Below are 24,176 nucleotides of genomic sequence, written 5' to 3' on the forward strand. Positions count from 1 at the left end.
TGCAAGCATGGAAACCCTTCTCATGGCAATACCGGTTATTACGCACAATGAAGGTGTGCACGGTTGTCAGAAAGGTAACACTTGGACTGACAGGATGACTGAGGAGCAAACAGGTGGGCTATGTGACCCTCAGGTAAAGGTAACTTGTGAAGGAGTGAAGACGTAGGGATTTGGAAAGTGTTGAAACTAAATGTCACTCACGGCTGCTCTGAAATTCAAATGTAACTGTGCATCCTGTGTTTTACCTGGCAAGCTCACCTCCTACCCACCGCCACCTCTCTGGGCAGCCATGTTTCACTTCCTTTCCATGGCTCTGCACATCCATCGCCCACATATGCTTTGCATCAAATCGTCTGAGGAGTCCTGAGCAACCTTGTGCCATCAATTATAACCTCTTACCGTTTCCCTTGACTCAAAATTTCCCCCCTCTTTCTTTTTTGAAACCATTTTCACTGCCAATACTGTAGCTTAGGCCCTCTTCATTTTTATCCGGGATTAGTGTGTGAGATCTTAAGTTACTCTCTGCTCCAGTCTGGCATTCCATCAACCCCACAGTGATGATGCCAAAGGGGAAAAAAATCTGCGGAAAGTATACATCTCGGGCTGCCACTCTTGTGCTTGGGTCCTTAGGAGCTCTGCAGTGCATCTCTGTGAAGACGTGCACATCTTTATTTTTAACACATGGTCCTCTGTGCTCTAACCATCTCCTGACTCTGCAGCACACATGCATGCTCACCATCACTTTTTAAAGGATCCACTCTAGCAGACTTCTTAGATTAACAAATCACGCTGTGCCTGTTCAAACCTCCCAGCTTCTTGGATGCAGTTCTTTTATCGGAATGTAACCGTCTTTCCTGCACTTCTCATCTGCCAGCCAGTATCTGGGCATCACATACAACACTGTCCACGTTTCCTTAGCATCTAATTTACTTTCCTCCAGGACCATGAAAAACCCCTATTAAACAATTATCGCCATAAATTATATCTGTTTTAGTGCATGTCTGCCTCTCTGCTAGACTACAAGGTCTTTGAGAAAAGACATAAATTTATTTTAAATATATTACAGTAACTAGAATAAAATGCTAGGAATTTCATAACAGAAACTTGAGATTCACTGGCTGGATGATTTATTGACTAACTATGGGTAAAATTTGCTTTGAAGATATATTTTTTTAAAAGGCAACTTGATAACTTGATAAGGAAGATGATAGAAGAGAGAGAAAGGTAAAACAGAGACCTTGGTTTAACATAATGTATTGACCTATAATAGAAAAAATATAGAGAATTTGCAGATCTGGATGAGTATGACAAGATACTTTGACATATAAAAATAACAGCCATCAGAAAACTAAGATATAACATAGAAATAAGAAAGCGAGAAAGAGAATGGTGTTACAGTGTCTCTGGTCTAGTCTATACTAGCCTTTACCTGCTTAGGAACTTTAACATAAACCTCTCTGTTTCTTTATTCATTCATTCAATAGTTCATTCATTCAATCTACGTTGAATTGCTTTTTTTTGTTATGTCAGGTGCTAAGGGTAAAATAACCATTGTGTAAGAAGCATTAGCTTCCTGTGGATGTTCTAGTTTGACAAGAAACATAAATAGTTATGACAAACTATAAGTACAGTATAAAAGGATGATAGGGGCTGGAGAAATAGGTCAACGGTTAAAAGAGATTACTGCTTTTGAAGAGGACCCAGGTTCAGTCTCCTGAACCTAGCATGACAACTCAGGGTGGCCTGCAGCTTTTGCTCTGGAGAATCTTACACCCTCTTCTCTCCTCTGTGGGCTTCTGCACACATATGATGCAGATAAAATCATGCAGGCATACACACACACACACACACACACACACACACACACACACCATATATAATAAATATATAAGTTGCTGAAAAGAGCTGACAGTGCTCTGTGGGAGCCACTAGAAGTGAGCAACAGATTTGGTCTTTGGAAATCAGGAAATGACCATTGACTTTGATGTGCAGGGATGAATACTGTGCTTGGTGGAGAGCCATAGTGCATCTCAGTTTGGTGGAAGAGAAAAAACTAGTCAGCTGCACTTCTTAGTATGATTGCAATGGTGATCTTAAGAAGTCTCTTCTAGGTCATTCTTTTAGTATTACAGCTGAAATGTTTAAAATAGAGGCTGGAGAGATGGCTCAGCAAGTAAGAGCACTTTCTGCTCTTGTAGAGAACATAGGTTCAATCCCCAACACACACATTGGGTGGCTATTGGTAACAGTTTCAGGGAATTTGATGCCCCCTTCTGGCCTTCTTTGGAAGATGTGTGCAAATGGTGTACATACAGGTAAACCAGCTTACACACTCATAAATAAATCTTTTAAAGTAATGTTTAAAAGCAATGTTAAAAATGGGTCAATGAGCCTTCTGGTTGGCTCAGCAGGTGAAGCACCTACTACCAAGCCTGAAGACTCTAGATCAATCACACATTCAAACTCACATAGTGAAAGGACAGAACAGATTACCATGGCCTATCTTCTGGTTCCTTCATGAATGTCTTAGCATGCATACATGTGTGTGTACATGTGTGAGCATGCATATGCACACACACACACACATCTTTTTTAAAAAGTTGAATAAAAGGCCTGAAAGCCAGACACTTTAACAAATACCAGTTGTTGAATTGAATTGACAGATCATGACTGCTTCTTGGAGTATATTGTTCTAAAATTATTTATTCAATATAAGATCTTATAGATGCATTAACACCAATAATGTTGATTAATTTATTTTGTGTACACGCCTGGAGTTTAAAACAACTTTTAGGGGACATTATTTTATCAAAAGAATTAGAAAATGTAATAGTGAGAAGACTATGACTTTCTGTTTTAAGAATGAGAGATCTGATTTCTATCTATATACTTGGTCTTTCTCATTTGTCTTGAAATTGTTTCTAGGCAGGAAAAATAAAGCCAACCATACTTACACCACATATATGACATGATTCTTCAGCAATGTATACTGTGTCCTGGATACATCCTTAAACTTTAGTTGCATGATGTGTCTTGTTTAGGAAGTAGGAATAATATAAATTACTAAAGTTTGGTAAGTATTGGCATAATCAAGAAAACCAGGTAAGGACTGGAGAGATGGCTCAGTGGGGACAGACACTTGCTATCCTTGCATGGGATCCAGGTTTTGTTCCCAGAACCCACATGGTGATTTAGAAACATGTGTAACTCTCGTTCTAGGGGACCTGACACCCTCTTGTCCCTTTGGTGGGTACCAGATACACACATGATCTGAATACATACATGTAGACAAGCACCTATACACATGAAATAAACATAAACACATATATTTAAAAGAAAACCATGCATACTGTATTTGAAAAGAAATGGTTGCCCTGTGTTCAATAAAAGGGAGGATTCTTTCCAGGCCAAAGCTCTGTGAAAGCCTTTCATCTTCTCTTCATTTTCTGCCAGTTGACTGAAAACCTCAAACCAGGATTGCAAACTTGTGTCGTTTATGGTTCTACTGACTGTGGAGTTCTCTGTGTGTAGTTGTATACAGATACAAACATTCTTCAGTAAGCCTTCCTGAGAGACACTCAATTTGGCAATCTGTTTTCAAGAATACCATAACATCAGCAAAACCACATCCTCTGCTGGTCACTGGAGAAAGTACCCAATAAATATTCTCTGCTCTCCAGTAAACAGAGGAATACTGTATTTGTTGTTCCAGTGGCTTATGTTGTTGCTTTGGCTATGCAATTAGGAATTCTGAAACCAGCTGTTACTATGTTTTGTATTACGACCCTGATAAGTATACAGAGAAAGCCTAGTATCTGTGAGATTTTGTTGTGTAACACATGGAACTAGTTCTAGCCTTGACTGACACCAACATGTCATATGTTTATCTGTACAGAAAGAAGTCAACTTAGCAGGGAAAAGATGCATGCCTTTAGATCAATCTCCTAGATGACTTTCCATCTACTAAGTCAAGATTTTATGGGCATATTTATGGCATTAACAGTTCGGTTCTCTGGGCAATGTTTAGTCAACTGAGAAATATTTATTGAGTTTGTATATTGGGTAAATGTTTTCTGTGTTATTGCTTCTAATATATTAAGCAGTAACCAGAAAATGAGGTTAAGACATAGTCTTCTCTGTACTAGGAGTTTATAATCTTCTAGAAACATGTCTTGCACGTGGGAAAAGTTAAAGACGTAATTACTAGGCAGGAGGGGACAAGTGAACAGCTGAGGGTTTGAGAGGAGAAACCAGTCAGTGCGGCCGTAGTTCTTGGAGACTCACAGGTGAACTGGGATTTGAGTTGAATGGGTTAGATTTAGTCAAGTGGAGAGTCTATAAAATAATAACAGTAAGAGCACAGCATAGAAAACAGAAAGAGAGGTTAAGAAGCAAATTGTGACATATATTAAATATAAAAATATAAAATTGAAGCATATAAACCACAATCCTGACAAATCTATAGAAAATGGTGTGTGTATGTGCAAACATGTAGGTTTGTTTAAAACCCACAACGTAGAGCGTCTTCCTGAAAGCTTCATCAGTGTGTCGCAAGTACTGTATTATTTAAAATATGTATGTTTGTTGTTATAGGGCCAATCTCCAGAACTTTTTCATCTTGCTTGTTTAAAGTGCCCACTAAAAAAAAACTCCCTTTGATATTTCAGTTCCAGACAAGGCCAATTCACTATGAACTTCTATGATTTTGTGTACTTTATATACCTTATGTAAGTTGAGTCCTGCAGAACTTGCTGTTTTGTGACTGGCTAATTGCATTAGCATAATGTCTTCAAGGTTTATCCATCTTGAAGCCTGTGACAACAGTTCCTTCTTTTTAAAGCTAAAAGTTGCGTCATTTGTATATAACACGTTTTCTCTACTTGCTCCTCAGCGGACAAAAGAGGAACCAGACTCTTGGCTATTGTAAATAATGTGTCATCAGATACAGACATGCAGATCTCTGAGAGTCCGTTCACAAGTCTTTTGAATGTATACCCCGAATCATTTGCCCAAATTTTAGTGGGCTGTTTGGGGCTTTGATTTGAGCTGTAGGAGTTCCTGATGCATTTTGATTTCAATGCAACAGCGGGTTTGTGGCTTGCAGACATGGTCTCCCACTTCGTAGGCTATCCTTTGGACGTGTTGCTCGTGTCCTTGGTGTGCAAGCTCGCTGTGTGAGTTCACCTTGCGTCCTTATTTGTACTTTCATTGTTTGTGCTTTGATGTCATGGGCACCAGCAGCATTTTGACATTTTCCCGTATTTTTTTTCAATATGACTATGGTTTGAGATCTACTAATTCAAGTCTGGTCCATTTTAGAGTGTTGAAGTGAGGTATTGAAAGGGGGCTCAGTTTCATCCTGAAATGAGCAGTTTTCCCAACACTGTTGAAAAGACTGCCCTTTTCTCATTGTGTAGAATCCTTACCAAGGAGACTTTGATGGGTTCATTTTTTGATTTCCTATTCTATTGACTTAAACATTGCATGTTCTTATGGCAGTTTGCAGCTTGGTGATTTCAACATCTTTGTATGATACGTTTTAAGGTCAGCAAACACGACAACTCCAGCTTCATGTTTCCTTCCACGACTTTGTACTATCAGCATCTTTTGTGGTTCTGTATGAGTTTTAGGGTGTGTGTGTGTGTGTGTGTGTGTGTGTGTGTGTGTGTGTGTTTCTACAAAAGACAACTCTGGAGTTTTACAATGAAGCACTGACTGTGCTGGTCTCCTGGACCCTGGGCATTTTAACAATACTAATGTCCCAACAGACACATGATGTCTTTTACCTTATCTGGGCATCTTTACTGGCTCTTCTGTTTACTCCATAGTTTCATTAAAGTGGAAATTGGGATGGAGATGCCTGTCCTTTGCTCACTGCTAAACAAATCACTGTCCCTAGGGATGTTGAATACGTTGATGAAATTCAGTCTCTGTTGCACATCTACCATTATATTCAGAGTTAGAGACATTTAACCTCAAACCGCAAGGTCAAGAGTGGAAACAAATGTTTCCTTGGAGGAAATTAAAGTCATTTTTGTCATAAACGCATCAATGTGTTAGACTAACATAAAATAGCATATTTTCATCTCCATTCCCTAATGTGTCTTTTCCTTTCAAAAACAGGAAAAGTCCATTAAAAGTTGTTTTGCTAGCCTGAGTGTTGTAGTTTCATGAGTGATAATACTCATGTCTCACACTTGCAAGGATGCACACTAAGGCTCAGCAGCCATTTTCCATTTCTTACTTGCACTGAAGCATAGCCAGGAAAGAAGAAGAGTTAGAGAAAGGTCTTGAATGGCTTGTCACTGATGAATTCCAAAACTAAAAATGCAAGTCACCAGGGCACATATATTCTTCAATGCCATGGAATTATTTGTTACAGTTAAAACAGATTTTTAAAAAATTAAACTTTTAATTGTGACAGAAACATTGTAACAATCATGTGAAATAAACTTAGGAAAGTTGGACATAAAACTCTTCTGAGACATGGCACACTTCCAACAAAACCTCTAATAAAATGCCATGTTGGATGGATGTTGGGTGAACAGAAGATCATTTGTACAGTTATTTTGAACAAGTTCTCATCCAGTGAGCAATCACATTTTAAAATGTTTTATTGTTAATAGAAGAATTTAATAGTGTTTAATAGTCTGGTGATAAGGTTCATTTCTTCTGCAAATTACCTTTCTCATTTTAGCAACATGTGTGAAGGAGTTGAAGGACCGTTTATATGAATAACAAATGCCACACTCTACTGATCTCTCAAAAGACTTCTGGAACGCTTGATGTAATGTGTGTATTTACTATCTGAATAACAACAGTTGTGCCAATTGCTTTAAATAAAAAGAATTGTCCTGAAAGACATCTGAAGGTTGAAAAATAACAAAAACTATTTGAAACCCAGCATCATCTAGATATTTTGTGGTTTTGCTCAGCTTTAATCTCGTCTCACTTTGATATCTCTTAATGAGAAATGGTACCCAACAGTATTCCCACCTCTGTGGTAATACTGGCTGATAGAAATATATCAGTGTATAATTTTCATCTTCTATATTTGCATTGCTTTTATAGGGACATCTTGGAAACAGAGGGCCCCCTGGGCCTCCAGGTCTCAAAGGAACTCAGGTATGGAGGAAATTCATGTCCAGTCAACATTTTTTTAGTTGGGATTTCCTTTTTTATTTTTGTGACACTTTGGGTTTTTGCTTAATGAAAAGAATTTCCTTAGCGTGAACGATTTTTCTCTGCAAAGAATTTCAGGTTATTTCTATTGGCACTTATGGGTGGAATTTGGAATCATTTTACAGAGTTCTGAGCTCTTTGGTGATTTATTTCAGTAGTCGCCAATGAAATGTTGAAGAATCTGAAACCAGAATGAAACTTATTTGTACTAGAATTCATGTTTACTACTTATGACTATTTTATATTTGTGACTTAATAAATTATATTGAATTGACTTGCCAATCAAACAAAATGTCTTTTTATCAAATATACAAGGCATGTGATGCTAAAGAGGTCTATATATGCAGTCAAGAAAGATTAAAAAATATACATATCAATCTCCAGTACCACAATAAATAATAAATAAAATTTTAAAAAGAGTGGTAACACAAACTAATAATATCAACCATTCATTTAAAGGTGAGAAAATCAATACATATCAACACATTTGTAAGTGGAGCACACTTGCTTTTTCTTTCTTCTTGGAAAATAATGCCTGGAAATTGGTTTTGTTTGATAATTTTATCTCCGTTCTCTTTCCACCCTCGACACTTACAAAAGCATACCGGATTTTTACATTTTGTGACATTATAGCTAATTTGACTAAAAATTAGTGGAGAATACAGTGTTCGACAGGAAGCATCACTTGAGTGAGACCTAGTGTGCTCTGAAAGCTATGTTCAGATAGGGATCAGATGTGCTTTTTGTGTGTCTAGAGTCGCAGACAAAACTAAAATTTACAAACGTAGGCCTTTAGCCCGGTATGGCAGCGCCATCTGTAATCTCATCCCTTGCAAAGCTGAGGCAGGAGGATCACAAGTCCAAGGCAAGCTTGGCCTACAGAAGAGACTCAGTCTTAAAAGAAGAAGCAGGAAGAGGAAGGGGGAGGGAAAGAGAATGAATGAAGTATCAAGTGGGATTGGAGCACATTCCATAGAAGTGATTATTAAATATACTGTAAATCTGACAAGAACAGAGTTGCATTTTTCTGTAGACAACAAATTAGAAATTATCCTTAGTAATCTCAGAGATTCCTAATTACGTTAATCTCCTCCATCCTAATTTCTTGTATAGCATACGCCATCCACCAATTTAAAAACCAATCCAATGTCACATGTTCCTTTTGAAGTAAATATAAAATAATCACCAAAATATTAAAACATAGGAGGATTAGATTCCAAAATATGAGTTATAGTAGAATTTTTGTTGTATCCTCTAACAAGCTTCAGATGTCAGAGTAAATGCAATGCATAAAGATTTCTGTATTTAAACACTATTTCAGGCCATGATTTGTTCTGATTTATTTCTAAGGGAGAAGAAGGAAAAATTGGACCCTCTGGAGAACTGGGATCAAGGGTAAGTATCACAAGAGTGATGCCCTAAATCCTAGTAAGGTGGTACCGGCTAGTCACTTCAGTACTTGGGGAGAAGGCAAGAAGATCCTGAGGACAAGGCCTGCCTGGCATAATAACAAGTCCAGGCTAGCCCCAAGTGTACAATAACACTTTGGCTCAATCGGAGGGTTTGGGATGAAACAGGAAGAAATGTAAATGTCTTATTATCTGAAAATGTTTTAAAGGTAAAAATTTTTAATTATAAAATTAAAGTGTGTAATTTTGATTGGAAAAGAAAAACTGCTTTTGTTTCATGCTTGTTGAAGATATATATATATGTATAGATATAGATATAGATATAGATATAGATATAGATATAGATATAGATATAGATAGATAGATAGATAGATTCAAAATAAATTGATTAAATAGTTTGCTGCATGTGTTTATCTTTAAAATAGTCTTATAATAGTTTGAGAGTATATTTTAATTAATAACAAAAGCTAGAACCATCATGATCCTAAAACACCCAAAATAAAGTAAGCTGATAACTAAATGTTTCTAGAGATGTTTTTTCTCCCAGAACTGAGGGGTGACCCCAGGACCCTGGACATGGTAAATAAACACTCTATCACCCAGCTAAATTCCCAACCCATTTATTATATTAGTAATTATCATTTTTCCCAGTGGTTTTATAGCCCTAAAAATTTATGGAAAGTATTAAGGGGTTTCAAGTAATACCAGTTAAGGTAATTTTAGGAATACTTCTGGAAAATGCTCATTTATTGATATGCCAGTATAGAAATTATTGAAAACTAGTAGGTAATTTCCCCCTGATTATAATCAGATAGTATCATCTTGTAACATATAAACTATTGTTTTCTAAGACCTGGAAATAAATTGGAATAATTTTTTTATCCGTAGCCAAAGCTTGCAATCAAAGTAATTAGGATGTGTGTGTTATGTCTAAGAGGCATTGAACGCGTGTGAAGTATGACTGCTTCTTTACTGGAGCATGTCACAGATGACACGCTCTTAGGTTTTGCTTTGTATTTAGAGGGACATTAATTAGTCATTGTACCCTTGTCTCACAGGAGCACGTACTGGCTGTTTTGAGTCAACATTTCTTTTCATATGAAAAGGAAACACCATTTTGTAAGAAAGAGCTCTTAATGGAAACAAAATGTTATTTGAGCCTAGTAAAAGTGAGGCCATTTAAAATTTTCTTCCCTAGAAAACAAGAGAACCACATACTCTTCAGTAGTCTGTATTATTTCACTTCTGATCACAGAGGACCAATCTAGAACCTAGGGTTGCTTCAAGCATATCACGTGAATGAGCACTAATACTGAAAATTATGCAAGATATTATATGGAAATAAGATTTCAATATTTCATTTTCAAGGCTAACTCCCTCCCCAAACAAACAAACCCTTGTACTGGTGATTAAACGGGGCCATAAGTTGCAATCCCATTGTGACTGTCCTGAATGGCTTGGTTTCAAAGATTGTGAGTGTAGTGACTTCGGAGCTACCTGTTTACAGTGTCTGTTTACAGTGTAGATTTAGTACAGTATTCCATAGTTTTCTGTGGTGCTTAAATGAGTTGTATGTTAAGAATTAAAAGCAATGTTTTCACTATGGCACTTTCCAATCCATTTTAATAAAAATGGATTGCTAAAAAATATTGTCAGTTTCAGAAAAAAATGAAATTATTTCACTCTTAGCTAAATTTCTGATCCTGTATTCAGGTGAAAGTCTGAATCTGATTCAAGAGCAGGGGTAGAATCAGGTCCAAATCCAGACAGACCTAAAGACTGGAAGGATGGATGGGCAGGCTACCATGTCAGTCTGCTGTGTTAGCATCCTAGGACAGAGCTGATGCTTGTCCTCTGCTGGTCCGTACTGGACACACCCAGGGCTGGGTGCAGGCTGGAGTGAGGCTGTCCCATCTCAGTACTACACAATTGTGTTATGGGGTACAGGAAAGGGAGTCCCACACTTTTCTTGCTCCAGGATGTCCTTATGTCTCTCACTTTCCAGCCAGCATCTTATTTCTCTTGCTTTTTCTTCCTGATGCATAGTCTCCAATCTGAGGATGCCTACACCTACTCAGTGCTTCGCCATGGTTCTTCATCTTCCTCGTGACTCCAAATACCTCACTAACAGGCCTCCAATGCTATCTTTTTGGTTGCATTCTGAATTCTGTTTCTTTCTCCATTTTATTCTTTTGTTTCTGAATTACTATTTCATGACTTTCTCTCTGCAACTGTTTGCTTCTGTTATCATCTTCATTCTTCTGCTTTCCCTTCTCCATCTAAAGCAGAGGAAGTCTCACCACTGTTTACAGTTTCCATTGCACCTGTTCAGTCTCTGTCCTTCCCTTTTTCCTCAGCCTTTTGTCTTGTTTGGTGAATGAATAGTCAGTCCATTGATCTTCCTGAAGTCAGAACTTTCCATTTCACTCTTCATTTTACCACATACTTTGGCAACTCAGAGAAGCTCATCCAATAACTCTACCCTCCTGACATGGTAGTCATTTTCCATCTGGGGGACCATTCTTACCAGCACACAGGCCTACTATTATTTCTTTCACCTTATAAATAAAAGCAGAACATACAGGGTTTGCTCCCTTTCCCAAGCGCTGTCCCGTTTCTCTCATCTCAGTAAAACTCTCGTCTCTGTTTCCATTTCCTCTCTGCCCACTTGAGTCCCAGCACTTCCAGACCAACAGTGGCAGACAGAGCAGTTGCTTCTGCTACTGAAGCCATCAGCCTTTTCCCAGCCTTGAAATCTCATAGTAGTCAATACCCATATCTCTGAGAGCTTATGAAAATCAACTCTGTCTTCTGGAAATCATTTTATTTATTTACATAGTGAAGATTATGAGGGCAAAAGCCCTAGGTCTCTGGTATCAACTTTCCTATTATGTTAATCTCTTCAAATTCAAAAGTTTAGAAACCCCAAGTCTCAGTGTATAAACTTCTCCTCTTTAACAATCCTCACTACTTCCTAGACAAGTCTCTGTGTCTTATCAAGTGAAGTAACATCATGGACGACTTCCAGAATAATATCTTTCAATCAGAACCTTCTACTCTTGAACTCCAACAGCCATATTAACTAAAAATGCTCGAAACGCAGCTTCTGATGTGCCATCCAGCCTATTCTTGGGCTCCTTCTCTTTTCAATTATTTAGTGACTCAAACTGAAAATATTTAGTTGTCGATGCAAAATCACAACCATCACCTCAAAAGAGTGAATTTATTTTAGAGCCAAAAATGAGTACCCAAGCCCAGGAACACAGATTCAGGTTACCTAAAATACTATGTTCCAATATAGTAACGGTTACATGAAGTTTGTATTGTAACAGAACAAAGAAACAATTTAAATTGCAACACTTTACAATTACATTTGTGGAAACATTTGTAAGATAGGTCAGGTTCCAGAAGAGCAGTGAAATTGAAGCTTTGAGTCTCTGGTGTTAGCCTTATGGTTGGCGGAAATTAGCTCTCTGTACATTCTAAACGCTGTACCTAATAGTCACAAAGATGTTAGGTTACATACACAGGAAAGCAGTAAATGGCCAGTTAAGGGTACTGAAAACTGACCCTGGTATTTTGGTTCTGAACCAACCACATTCCAAACTCCCCATAACAATTGACACTGTATTCAGTCATACGTCTGAAGGTCCAGTTGCAGGTGTGTTTTTGTTTTTTTCAGGAACTTTAGTTTACAGAGTTCATGCTGCCTCTCCTCCTACATCCCCTATGTGAACCATGAACAGCTCCTGACCTCTGCCACAGCATCCTGTCTTACCATTTCTCCCAGCTGCCTGCGCTGCAGCCCTAAGCCAGACCGTGGGCATCCCTCACTGGGTCAGGGTCATTGCAGCAGATTCCCATTCACACTCTTTCCTTCTGTGCTTGCATCAAGATCTGTTAAATATGCATCATACCACATTTCTTCTCAAGGTTCCCCTAAGGTTTCCTGCCTCGCTCAGAATGAAAGCCCAGTAACCTACTGAAACTACCAGGTCTTATGTGATCCAGTTTCCTACTCCCCGTTCCCTTTCTTGACTTCATCTTCTTCTCCATCTTCTTCATCTGCATCTCCACTGCATCACACTGACTCCCCATGCTTGCTTCCATATTCCATATCATCTTCCCAGAGTGCTTTTGCCTGTACCCGGACTGTGATTCCTGCAATGTCCACATGGTTTGCTCCTTTTTAAAATCTGTACTCAAGTGCCAGCTTCTCAGTAAGGTCTTCTTCCATAGAAACCATAGAAACGAAGATTTCAAGAGTTGGTACCTCCCTTCCCTGCTTAATTTGTTTCCTTTATATTTACAACAACCTAATATAACACGTGTGTGCACACGCATGCATACATGCGTATGTGTTCACAATACATATATTATGCATTTTGCACTGTTCTATCATGTTCCCTGAAGCATATGTTCTATGCGAGCAATTCTCTCTATCTTCACAATTGAGAATGATGACACATTGGAGACTCTCCAGTATCTGTAGTCTGAGTGGTTAATGACTATAATAAGAGCATCAGATAGATACCTTGAAGTTGTCCATTGCATAGAACAGACTGCATTTCCTAAATGTTAGAACACTTTGACACCTTTATTAGTGATGACTACTATGCTTATTGTCCTTTCTTTTTTTTTTCTTTTAGGGAAAACCAGGTCGAAAAGGGCATATGGGTGAACCAGGGCCAGAAGGCTTAAAGGTAAAGGGTCTGAAGTTTGAAAAGTTTAAAAGTTTGAAAATACAAATTTTCAAGAAGATAAAGCTATGACTTTTATACAAAATAAATGAACAAATTTCAACTCATGGACAACCATTAACATGTTAAACACTGTTCAAACATTAATTTTATAAGCCATATATCTCCTTCTGTATTTGTATAGGTATACAATTTAATAAAGAAATGCTAGGATACATTTTATATATGTTTGCAAATAAGATACCAAGTAATAAATATTATGCTAGTATTTGTAGATTAGATACTGGAATATATATATAATATATATTATATAATATATATGATATATACTGGAATATACATACATACATATATATATATATATATATATATATGTTCTTTAATAAACAACTAACAGTTGATCCACCTGAGTCTGTTCCTTACACAATCATTGTGTAGCCTTCATCACTGTGTGGCTTTGAAAGGATGTGCTAGCCCATGGTTTCTTGCTTTATTTTCATGTTTTAAATGATCTTTACAATAACAAATACACAATAGCACAGAGATTCAGTGTGTGGAAGAGACCAGTTTATAGGGATGGTTAACTTTTTGCAAACTTTAAATTTAAAACTCATAGAAGTGATGGAGTATTCTTACCAAATTTCCCAAATTAAGGCTTGTTTCATATATACTGAACAAATAAATTTTTATGATGTTAAATTCTACAAAAAAAGAGCTAGACATCAAGTTTTAGGTCAGTGGAGGAAGACAAAGCATTTTTAATGTATCAACAGATTGATAGCTAAAACATACTAGGAGAATGTGTGTCCAGCTTTCTCAAATTATATTCAGAAACTCCAGAAAGATGATTTAAAACCAGAAAGCTTAAGCAATTCTCTTCCCTGGGATTAATCTCTATCTTACCAAATAGAACTAAGACATTCAATGTTGTGCCCCAGTGTCCACAAAATGGCTAGCAGTTGAATCTCTGTGATTGGCCAAAGGCACCTCCTCTCCAGAATCACACCAGAAGCAGGTCGCACCTTTGTTATCAAAGAACCTGAAGAAATCCTTCAGTGACTGCCCCTCCTTAGCTACAACCTGCCCCTGTGACCTGGGAGCTATTCCTGGGAAATACTTGGGAGGTGGTGGTGGTGCACCAAGTTTTCACTCAACCTTAGTCTTTGCCTCTGTCTCTGTGTCTGTCTCTATGTCTCTCTGTGTCTCTGTCTTTCTTTCTACTTCCCTCCCCTTCCTCTCTTCTCCTCTTCTCTCAATCCCTCCCCTTGTTCACTTTCCTTCTCTTCTCTGTCTGTCCTCCCTTCATTACTCACCTTTATCTCTTCCTTCTTCTTCTCTTACTGTGGGTCTCCTTTTCCTCGGGAGTCATTGGCTACTGGCCCATGAGGGTTGAGGAAGCAAGAGCAGCGAGCAGGGTTCTGAGTTTGTAGGAAGGACTTCCAGAGAGACAGCTTCAGTGAGACAGCTCTCTTTATTGTTTCAGTGGGCAGGGTATATAAGGGCTTTGGGGGTTATGGGTAAAAAGGGTTGACTGGTCATAACATGGTACCTAATTATCATACAGGCAGGAAGGCCTGATTGGTCATCACACAGCATCTAATTATAATACACGCAGGAAGGCGTGATTGGTCATCACACAGCATCTAATTATCATACAGGCAGAAAGGCCTGATTGGTCATCACACAGCATCTAATTATCATACAGGCGGGAAGGACTGGGCACGACTAATGCCTAATGCACTAAATCATGCAACACTTGCAGGAAACTCTGTGTAAAGTCATCCTGCAGATCACTCAGACCCTGTGCTTAGAGTCACTATCCACATAAGGGAATTCTCCATTTTGCCCCGAGATTGGAGAGCTATGGTGGACCTTACTAACAAAGTCTTCAAACACTTTATTCTCTTCCCTCACCTCCCTCCCTTCCTTCCTTTCTTCCTTCCTCCATTTCTTCCTTCTTTCCTTTCTTCCTCCTTCCTTCCTTCCATGTTTCTCCCTTCTCTCCTGCTACCTACCCTTTCTCTCTTCTGTCCATGACAAGGCTTCTCTTCTTACTCTCTGAGGTTTTGAATGTTAAACCAAGAATGCAGGGCATCTGCATGCTAATGCAACTCTTTGCTGTCAAACAAACTTCCTGTAAGCAACAAAAGGTCATCTATTTTTATAGGAAAATGTAATTTTTAGATGAGGAAAGAAACAGATTAGAAAACTAATTATTCATAGATGATCCTGCCATCCATGTTCTGCAAACACTCTCCAGTGAGTTCATCAATAACTCGTACAGCACCCTCCAGATGTCTCACTGTTGCCACTCACTTAAATGTGTATTCATTGGACAGAAAACTTATGTAGGCACTTCCTTGTGATGACTATTAGGTTTCATTGCTTAAAATCAGTACAACTTTGTAGACATGTAGCATCAAGCACAGATGTGAGCCATAGTGTAAAATGAAGAGGGAAAAAAAAACTTCGTTTTAATAGTATAATTAATACAAGGTATAACAATGTTACCATTCTCATGTGTACTCAATATTGAAAACCTTATTGAGATACTTTGTAGTCCTTATACAATGATTTTGAGACAGGATATGTATTTTACGCTTCTGTCAACTGTAGTTCATAACAGCCTATGCCACATGTCACCAGTGGCCACCATATTGTTTGGTATCCTAATATCTTGGTACCCTACACTTTGAGAGAATTATTCATTTTAACCCAAAACACCATTTTTTTTCTTCTATAAAAAGAACTGTAGATCCCTGTCACATCCACTGTGTGTGGTGTCTGGAAATCAGTCTTCTACATTCAGCTAATCAGTCCTTACCTTCTCTTATGGAAGAGAAGTGGCCCCTGCTTGCAGGGTACAGCTCCAGTGAGCTTCAAATCCTTCATTTGGAGTCACAAAGAGTAGTTTGGGTTATAGTAGGTTTGACTCCACACCTGGGCTATGAGCAGCACACCCAAACCAGATGCACTAAAACCCCCACACTAAAATGTAGGTAATTTCCAAGTAAATGGGAAAGTAACCATGAAGGGATTTTCTTAGGTTAGAAATTAGCGCCAAGTAACTCAGATTAGGTCAAATTTATTATCAAATGTGTTATGGAAATCTCTGGGTTCACAGAGCTTGTAGACTACAAAATTGTGCTTTGGGAGTTATAAATAAATAAATGACCTGTCTCCAGGTGCCAGCTCTACTGACTGGGGCTTATAGGCTTTTACCCTGTGGACAGCTTTGGGGTTATCTGTGCTGGAAGAACATAATCCTTGGTGCAAAGGCTTTAATTATATTTTTAACATCTTTTATAGTGCATTTTATTTGTTTTGAAAATACTTTTACATTTACATGCCAGAGTGGACAGGGTACAGGTGAAGGCCAAAAGATAACGTCCAGGGTTTGGTTCTTTCCCTACGATAGGCTTTCTAGGCTTGGCAACAGTGGAAAATAACACACTACAGTAAAATATTTTATTTAAAATGTAACTTAACAAAGACTTTAATGTGTCTACATGGATTTCTGAATCACAAATGTTCAGTACTCATGGAGGCCAGAAGAGGGCACTAGATCCCCAGGAACTGGATTTACAGATGGTTGTGAGCTCCTACGTGGGCGCTGCAATCAAATTTGTGACTTCTGCAAGAGCAGTCAATACTCTTAACTGATGAGCCATCCTCCAGCCCTACGCATGTTTTTTTTTTTTTTTAATGACAGAAAGTAATGAATCGGGGAATGTGATTTCAATATGTAAACAATTATTGTTTGAATAAAAGTGGGGGAAAGGCCACATTTCACAAAAATTGTATAAATAAGTTTGAATAACTGAGATTGCTGTTGATCTTTTTCCTGATACTAGATAAGAATGTAGAATGGAAACAGAAGAAGTCATAATTAGTGCTGTTCACAAATAGTCACTTTTATCTTCTTGATCAACAGGGAGAAGCGGGAGACCAAGGAGATATTGGGAAAACTGGTGAAACAGTAAGCTGGTTTTCTATGCTCGATTTTATTTCTCATTCTCTGTGTTTCTTGGGAATTGTTTTAACCTTGATCTTCTAGCTATTGTTGTGTTAGCAAGCATTGGAATACAACTTATCTGCCACAGATTTACACGCATTTGTGATGGCTCTGTTGATAAATGGAAGGCTTCCATGCAAGAGATGTAAAGAAAACCCAGGCAATATTTTCACTGAATTTAAGCTATGTTTATGGCATTAGGGGCATCTTTCTTGTTACTATTTGACATTCCATTATAGTTTCACTAGCTTCAGTCTAAATTTGACCTTAAGGGGGAAAAAGTATCTTTAACAAAGTATGGTGGCAAATGCCTATAATTCTAGCACTCTGTCTCGGATTCCTGAGTTCAAGACCAACCTGGTCTACATAACAAAACACTGTCTCAAAGAATAAAGAACCTGAAAAAGCTGGTTAGATCATAACAGGGTATGTGCTGGTAACCTGACTTAAGATTTGAAGGGAAGGGATCAAGGAAAAGCAATGAATGTCAAGTGTGGTATTACTTTTATCAAATGCAGTTTGTTTAGGTTTACCTTACAGTTGTAGCAAAAAGTACAATGTAACTTTTTAGGATGCATTTTTTAGTTGTGTGCTCATGAGTATGTATTGAAGTCACATTCTGTGATTCTTTACTTTCTGGCATTTAAAGCATACATTAAGGGCTGGAGACATGGCTCAGCTGGGGCCTGAAGAGCTGGATTTACAGGCAGTTGTGAACTACTGGACAAGGGTGCTGAGAACTGAAGTTGGGCCCACTGCAAGAGTACTATATACACTGCTGGGCCGCCTCTCACACTCTGCATATAGTGCTTATGTCTATAAAAATAATTTAATTTGGACCTATTTTCAATAATTAGGAAGACCATCAGAAATAATTTCTATGAGACTGGGGTGATGTTTCAGTTAGTACATATTTGCTGTGGACACAACACATAGGGACCTGAGTTTGAATCTCCAGAACCCAAGCAAAGACCAGCACTCATCTATAATCTTAACACTCGAAGTAAAAAGCAGATGCTGGGAGCTTGCTGGACAGTCAGGCCACTGGCCAGTGGACCAATGAGGTCACCTGCCTCAAAAACTACCATGAGGAGCAGGAGAGCAGGACACTTGAGGTCACCCTCTGACCTTCACACACTTGCACACCGAGTGTACACATACATATACATGCATGCACGCATGCACACACACATGTACTGCATATACACAAATACACACAAAAAATAACAAATGAACCTATATAGTAAAGTGATGAACTGTCAAGGGTAAAAAAGTCTACTACATGCAAGGTTTGCTGTCACAAAGGAAGTGAGTGACATAGTTTGTCTCCATGAGCAAATTCCCACGTAGCCTAGTTTAAGACTTAAATAGAAGTAAAATTTTCTACAAAATCATTTTTAAAGCTTAACTTGTTTTACAATCCTTAATCCTGGTGTTGTAATAAGAAAAAAGTACTCTGACAGTCTTCGTTTTACCATTACCATATTGGCAAAAATAGACAGGGGTAGTTAATTATCAAGGAATTCTTACTACCTCCAGGTAAGCCTCGGTCAGCAGAAGGTAAGCATTTTATCTGTGGTTTGCCAAGAAAAAAAAGTACTATGCTTTTAGTGAAGTACTTAGATCAGATTCTATAAAATATCTAGTATGATTGTAGTGTTTTTATTTCTATGGTCAAAGAATTTGAGAGTCAGCTTGCTTAGGAATTGTGTGTGTGTGTGTGTGTGTGTGTGTGTGTGTGTGTGTGTGTGTGTGTGTGTGTGTGAGAGAGAGAGAGAGAGAGAGAGAGAGAGAGAGACAGAGACAGAGACAGAGACTACAGTCAGGATTCAGAGTTTAAAATTCTAATAAACAGCATCTTCTCACATGCTACATATTAAATTTCCAAGTGTCATTTCCTCAGTCACACTAGATTAGTTCCACACAGCATAAGGCCCAGCAGTTTCCCCTGCTGCCCAGAGACAGTGTGGACTACCGAGGTGCTAGATTTCTGTGACTGAAATAAGAGAATCACATTTACTAATCCGCTGCTATGTTTCAGGCATCAGCCAATGATGCAATATTTCCTTTAATTCTAGCGCCCACGACTCCCTAGATGTACAGTGAGGAAATCAGAGAGCAGGAAATGACTGGTCATAGTTATCTAACTAAACCTTAACTCCAACCCAGACTTCCAAGTTCAAGACCCGAATCGCCACCTCATGCCATGCTCAAGTCACGCCATGCTCACCTCAACGCCATTCTCACCTCAACACCATGCTCACCTCACGCCATGTTCACCTCATGCTATGCTCACCTCACGCTATGTTCACCTCACGCCATGCTCACCTCATGCTATGCTCACCTCACACCATGTTCACCTCATGCCATGTTCACCTCATGCCATGTTCGCCTCATGCTATGCTCACCTCATGTTATACTCACCTCACTCCGTGCTCACCTCACACTATGCTCACATTGTTAATATTAGTTTTTAAAAAACATTTGGTTTGGATTTTGCAGAGATACTGTGAGCATCAGCTAAGTTTAATCTTAGTTTTAACATGTTTTATTATTACTAAACAACAATTTGGCTCCTTTTACAACAATGTTGTAAAGACCCCTTGAGCATTTGATAAGTTAGCAAATAAAGGATCTTCCCAATTCTGATTTTTTTCCCTCATGTGAGTTGAAGGACTTTCTTCTGTAAAACATCACTCCCTTATTGAGTTAATTAAAAATCTAACTTGCCTAAAGAATATTTTGTGCTCTCTGTAATTCCCAGATTTTATTTTATCTTAAGTTTAGGTTCTATGTATATGTCTAGAATTCTGTTGCCAAAAGAACGACCTCTCTTGAAAGTTATAGAATATATAGTTGCATGCCATTACAACTGCCTTTGAAATTTGGACTAAGCCAGCATGCCCTAGCATCTCAGTTTTTGCTTCAGATGATGTTTTTGATAGTTATTTAATGTCTTAACTGAGTGACTTTTCCTTCCTCTACTCATACTAATTAGAACCAAGTCTGTTACTCAACCTATCAAGCTCAAGAATGCTATCTACGTGATCTATATTCATTTACAGTCATCTCCTATATTCAAAGAGTTGATTTCTATAAATGTGCTCCAAAGTATCCAATTTTCATTATTATTTTTATTAAAAATAACAAACTTAATTTCTGTAAATGCTTCTCATAAGGCTCCAGTTTCCTTTTAATTTTTTATTTTAAAAAATCCCTACAGTTACTCAGCAACAGTGATGCAATCTGTGCATCAACAATGATACAATGTAACAAGATCATGGCTTAGTGTTTTAAAATTCCCGGCATGTCACTATTTGAGATTCAAGGACAATAATTCAGTATTTTCAAGTATTCTCAGTTTTCAAAATTGTGTTATTTTAAATGTACCTGTAATAGTAAGCATACTTTATCATTTAAATGGCTAAAATTTTTGTTTAAAGGTTAAAATGCACTGAATTTATTATTTACAAGCAGCTGTGTAATACAGGAAGAAATCATGGCAGACAAAACAGAGAAGGACTCTAAGATGGTCTTGGCATAGAGCTGGTTTCAAATAACTAAACATTTAGTTATTTGTCAGGAACAGTCTGGTGTATATGATGTCAAAGAATAATTCCAATTCTAAGACTCCACGACTCTCTTCTAGGAAGTTTAATGTGCCTGTTCTTCCTCTCATCTGCCAACTTGGTAACTTTTCCCTGGCCCTATTCTAGTCTCACTACATCCTTCTGAAGCTGGGATGAGCAGGCCAGATACATTTTATTGATTTACATGGTTATATTTATATGTGTGTTTCTCTGTGTGCACACAGGGGCAAATGCTTACACAAGCCAGAAGAGGGTGACAGATCCCCTGGAGCTGGAATTGTAGGTGGTTAGGAGCTACTTAACAGCGGTGGGAACCAAACTAGTCATCTTCAAGAGCATCAAGTGCTTCTACCCACTGGACATTAGGGGGCCATGTCTTCCTAGCCATGGCTGTGAGTCGAACTTCTATGGAATTCTTTTTATCATTGATGATGCTCAAAGCCAGGCAAGCATGTTCTTAGAACAGAAAAGTGGAGATATCTTTGGGAAAACATCAACAGTGACTGTCTAGAATCTTTCCGTCCTCTGTTGCCTTAAATACAAGAAGTGAAAATATTTTCCATAAAGCATCTTTGATTACATTAATTTTCAGTTATTACATTTCTTCCCACGTGGTGACATTCATGATTGTCTTATAGTCTAGTCGCCCTAATTTATTCCTTAAAAATGTGGCCTCGTTGGTTAGATTTTACTCTATACATTTCTTAATTTACTAACGTATGGAGATTTATCCTCTGCCTCTCTGCCATGCTGTACTTAATGGTGATGAGTGAGCAGTGAACAGAAAGAAACAGGAAAGTCCTGGATTATCCTCAAAATGAAGTACCCCACCTTTCTTAATAAAATCTTCAGAATCAGGTATGCCATGATGGGCAATCCTTGGATGGCTTCTAAGTAGGTTATTCAAAGCCAAAACGGGAGAAAAACTGAGGGAGAAATAGAGACAAAAATTCTGCCTATTAAGGACCCATCCTCCACCTTAAGATGACTATCCTGCACCCTTATCACTGTGGAATGTGCCCAGTCTGTGTCACCTGTAAGCTGTGGTTCGGAAGTCACGATCCAAGTATCTAGTCTCCATCTCTCAGACTCTTCCGTTTCCACATAGTAAGCACCAAATTGTCCATGGTTTCAATGGGACATTGAAGTACATCCTTGGGAATGAGCGGTCAGGAAGATCTGAGTTAATATTAAGGGAACACTGTAAGGAAGGGCAGACCAAGGTTTTAACCTGTAATATCCTAAGCCAACCTGGCAACGTGTTTTTTAAAATATTGTCAAATATTATTAGTTTGCAAGGGCTATGGAAACTTATCTATAATGGAAACAGAAATGATTTTGGAGGGACTGGGAAGTGTTTCAGAAGCTCTCACATAAACCCTGGCTTGACAGAGTGCCTGGGGCTGTGATTGGGTAAAATTACCATGGAATTAGCTTGATACAGATCCACTTTATTATGTTCCAGGCTTTTTTCCCCTTTTTCAAAAGGGGAAATTGCTAGCTTTAAAGGGACCTACAAATCATAACTCCTGTTTCCTTGAAGGAACAGATCCAGAGGCAGGGAACATGATTTAACCAAAGCAGTAAAGGGAATGTTACAGTTGTCCGCAAATTACCTTGACCTCAGCCTGTTCTGAGTCTTGCCGTCATTTTCTTTACACGTGCCTAGGGCAGAACTGTAAATACTCTGTCAGTCTCCTGAATGACATGAGTGATATGTTTCTTACATAATGGAAAATTATGAAGAGCGGACACATTCTATCCTCAGATGGGTCTTTATTGAATATGTTACCAAAAAAAAAAATAGGCATTCATTATTGAACATGTGATAAACCAGGAACTTTGACTATGTTATATTTGTTAATATCCACAAATATTTTGGTAAGTGTTATTATTCCAATTCTATGCTTTAAATAGCTGATATTTCTGACTATTGGAATAAATTGCCATGGTCAAGGAGCATAACAGTGAAGTTAGGGCTAAAAGGAGTTATCTCTACTGTTTCTAGATTATTATCGTGGGGCCACTTGGCAGTGGGCTGCAGACTTCCAATTGTGTTCCTAATAAACACCTGCTTTTACTACCTGGGAATACAAATCACACACCACAATTTGAGAAGCAGGTTTTTCCAAAGTCACAGCAGATCATCCTCAAAATGCAGAAACAACATTGTGAGTCTAATTAAAAAGCCACGACCGTGTCTAGTATTACGTCTATGAGGGCATAAAATACTAGAAGAGAAGCCTGTTGTGGTGGGGACCACCTGTCAGCACAGCACTCCACAGGTAGTGGCAGGAGGATCTGGAGTTCAAGGCTTTCCTCAGCTAGAATGGACTAGAGAAGATCCTGTCTCCAAAAATAAACCAAAAGGGGGTCTAACAGGGGGCACCAAAGGGCTGGCATGGAGACCCTCGCCAGCGCCTAAACAGAGTCTGCACCAACATGTGGAATGCTTTGGTTAGACATTGCTGTGATATTTACTCTTCTCACCCATGAATTGCCATCTATTTCATCTATTTTAAATAACTTTATCATTTATAAAGATGTACATCCCATTTTTCTTCACCTAGAATCTGTATTTCTGTGTTTTAGAAGGATAGCATTTTTTCAAAGATTTACTTTATCTATTATCTCTCATTTTCTCTCTCTCTCTCTCAGTCTCTCTCTCTCTCTCTCTCTCTCTCTCTCTCTCTCTCTCTCTCTCTCTCTCTGTGTGTGTGTGTGTGTGTGTGTGTGTGTGTACGTGTGTGTGTGTGTGTGTGTGTGTGAATGCACACATGAGGACACATGCCAGTGAAGGCTAGAGTCATCAGATCTCCCCAGAGCTGTAGTTTTGCCAGCAACTAGCAACAGACTCAGCGGACTGAACCCAGGTCCTCTGTAAGAGCAGTATGCAGGAAGAGCCATCTTTTCAGCCTCCAGAGATACAAAGACTTTTACAGCCAAAGAAAGATGAAAATTCAGTCTTCATTTATGTATCTGTCATCAATAAGTACCTACTGAACAATTTTGAGTGCTAGACACTATTAAATAAGGCTATTTGTCTAGGTAGTTTCTAGTGTAAACGATGACAAATAGATATTCATATGATTTTATTGAAAACTCTGTTCCATTACATAAGATACACTAAGAAAAAGAAATAAAGGTTATTTTGGTATGGCTCATAGGAATATGTGTGCTGATAGAAAAAAAATTAACTTTGGTTGAAAACACATTTCCATACTCTTGGGTTTGGCTTGGTTACAGTGTGGATAGCAGCTTTTGAGGAGATGGTATTCTA

The 24,176-nt window shown here is 38.3% G+C and overlaps 1 protein-coding gene across 1 annotated transcript in view; it reads left to right on the forward strand.

Moving 5' to 3' along the window:
* Positions 1 to 24,176, forward strand: part of Col24a1 (collagen type XXIV alpha 1 chain) — a 249,393-nt gene that overhangs the window by 92,967 nt on the left and 132,250 nt on the right. The window contains exons 21-24 of the mRNA XM_034500238.2: positions 7,072 to 7,125; positions 8,533 to 8,577; positions 13,241 to 13,294; positions 17,226 to 17,270. Of these exons, the coding sequence (XP_034356129.1) occupies positions 7,072 to 7,125; positions 8,533 to 8,577; positions 13,241 to 13,294; positions 17,226 to 17,270 (198 nt within the window). The remainder of the gene's footprint in view (positions 1 to 7,071; positions 7,126 to 8,532; positions 8,578 to 13,240; positions 13,295 to 17,225; positions 17,271 to 24,176) is intronic.

This window comes from Arvicanthis niloticus, chromosome 4, assembly GCF_011762505.2.
Source record: "Arvicanthis niloticus isolate mArvNil1 chromosome 4, mArvNil1.pat.X, whole genome shotgun sequence".
Classification (NCBI taxonomy): domain Eukaryota; kingdom Metazoa; phylum Chordata; class Mammalia; order Rodentia; family Muridae; genus Arvicanthis; species Arvicanthis niloticus.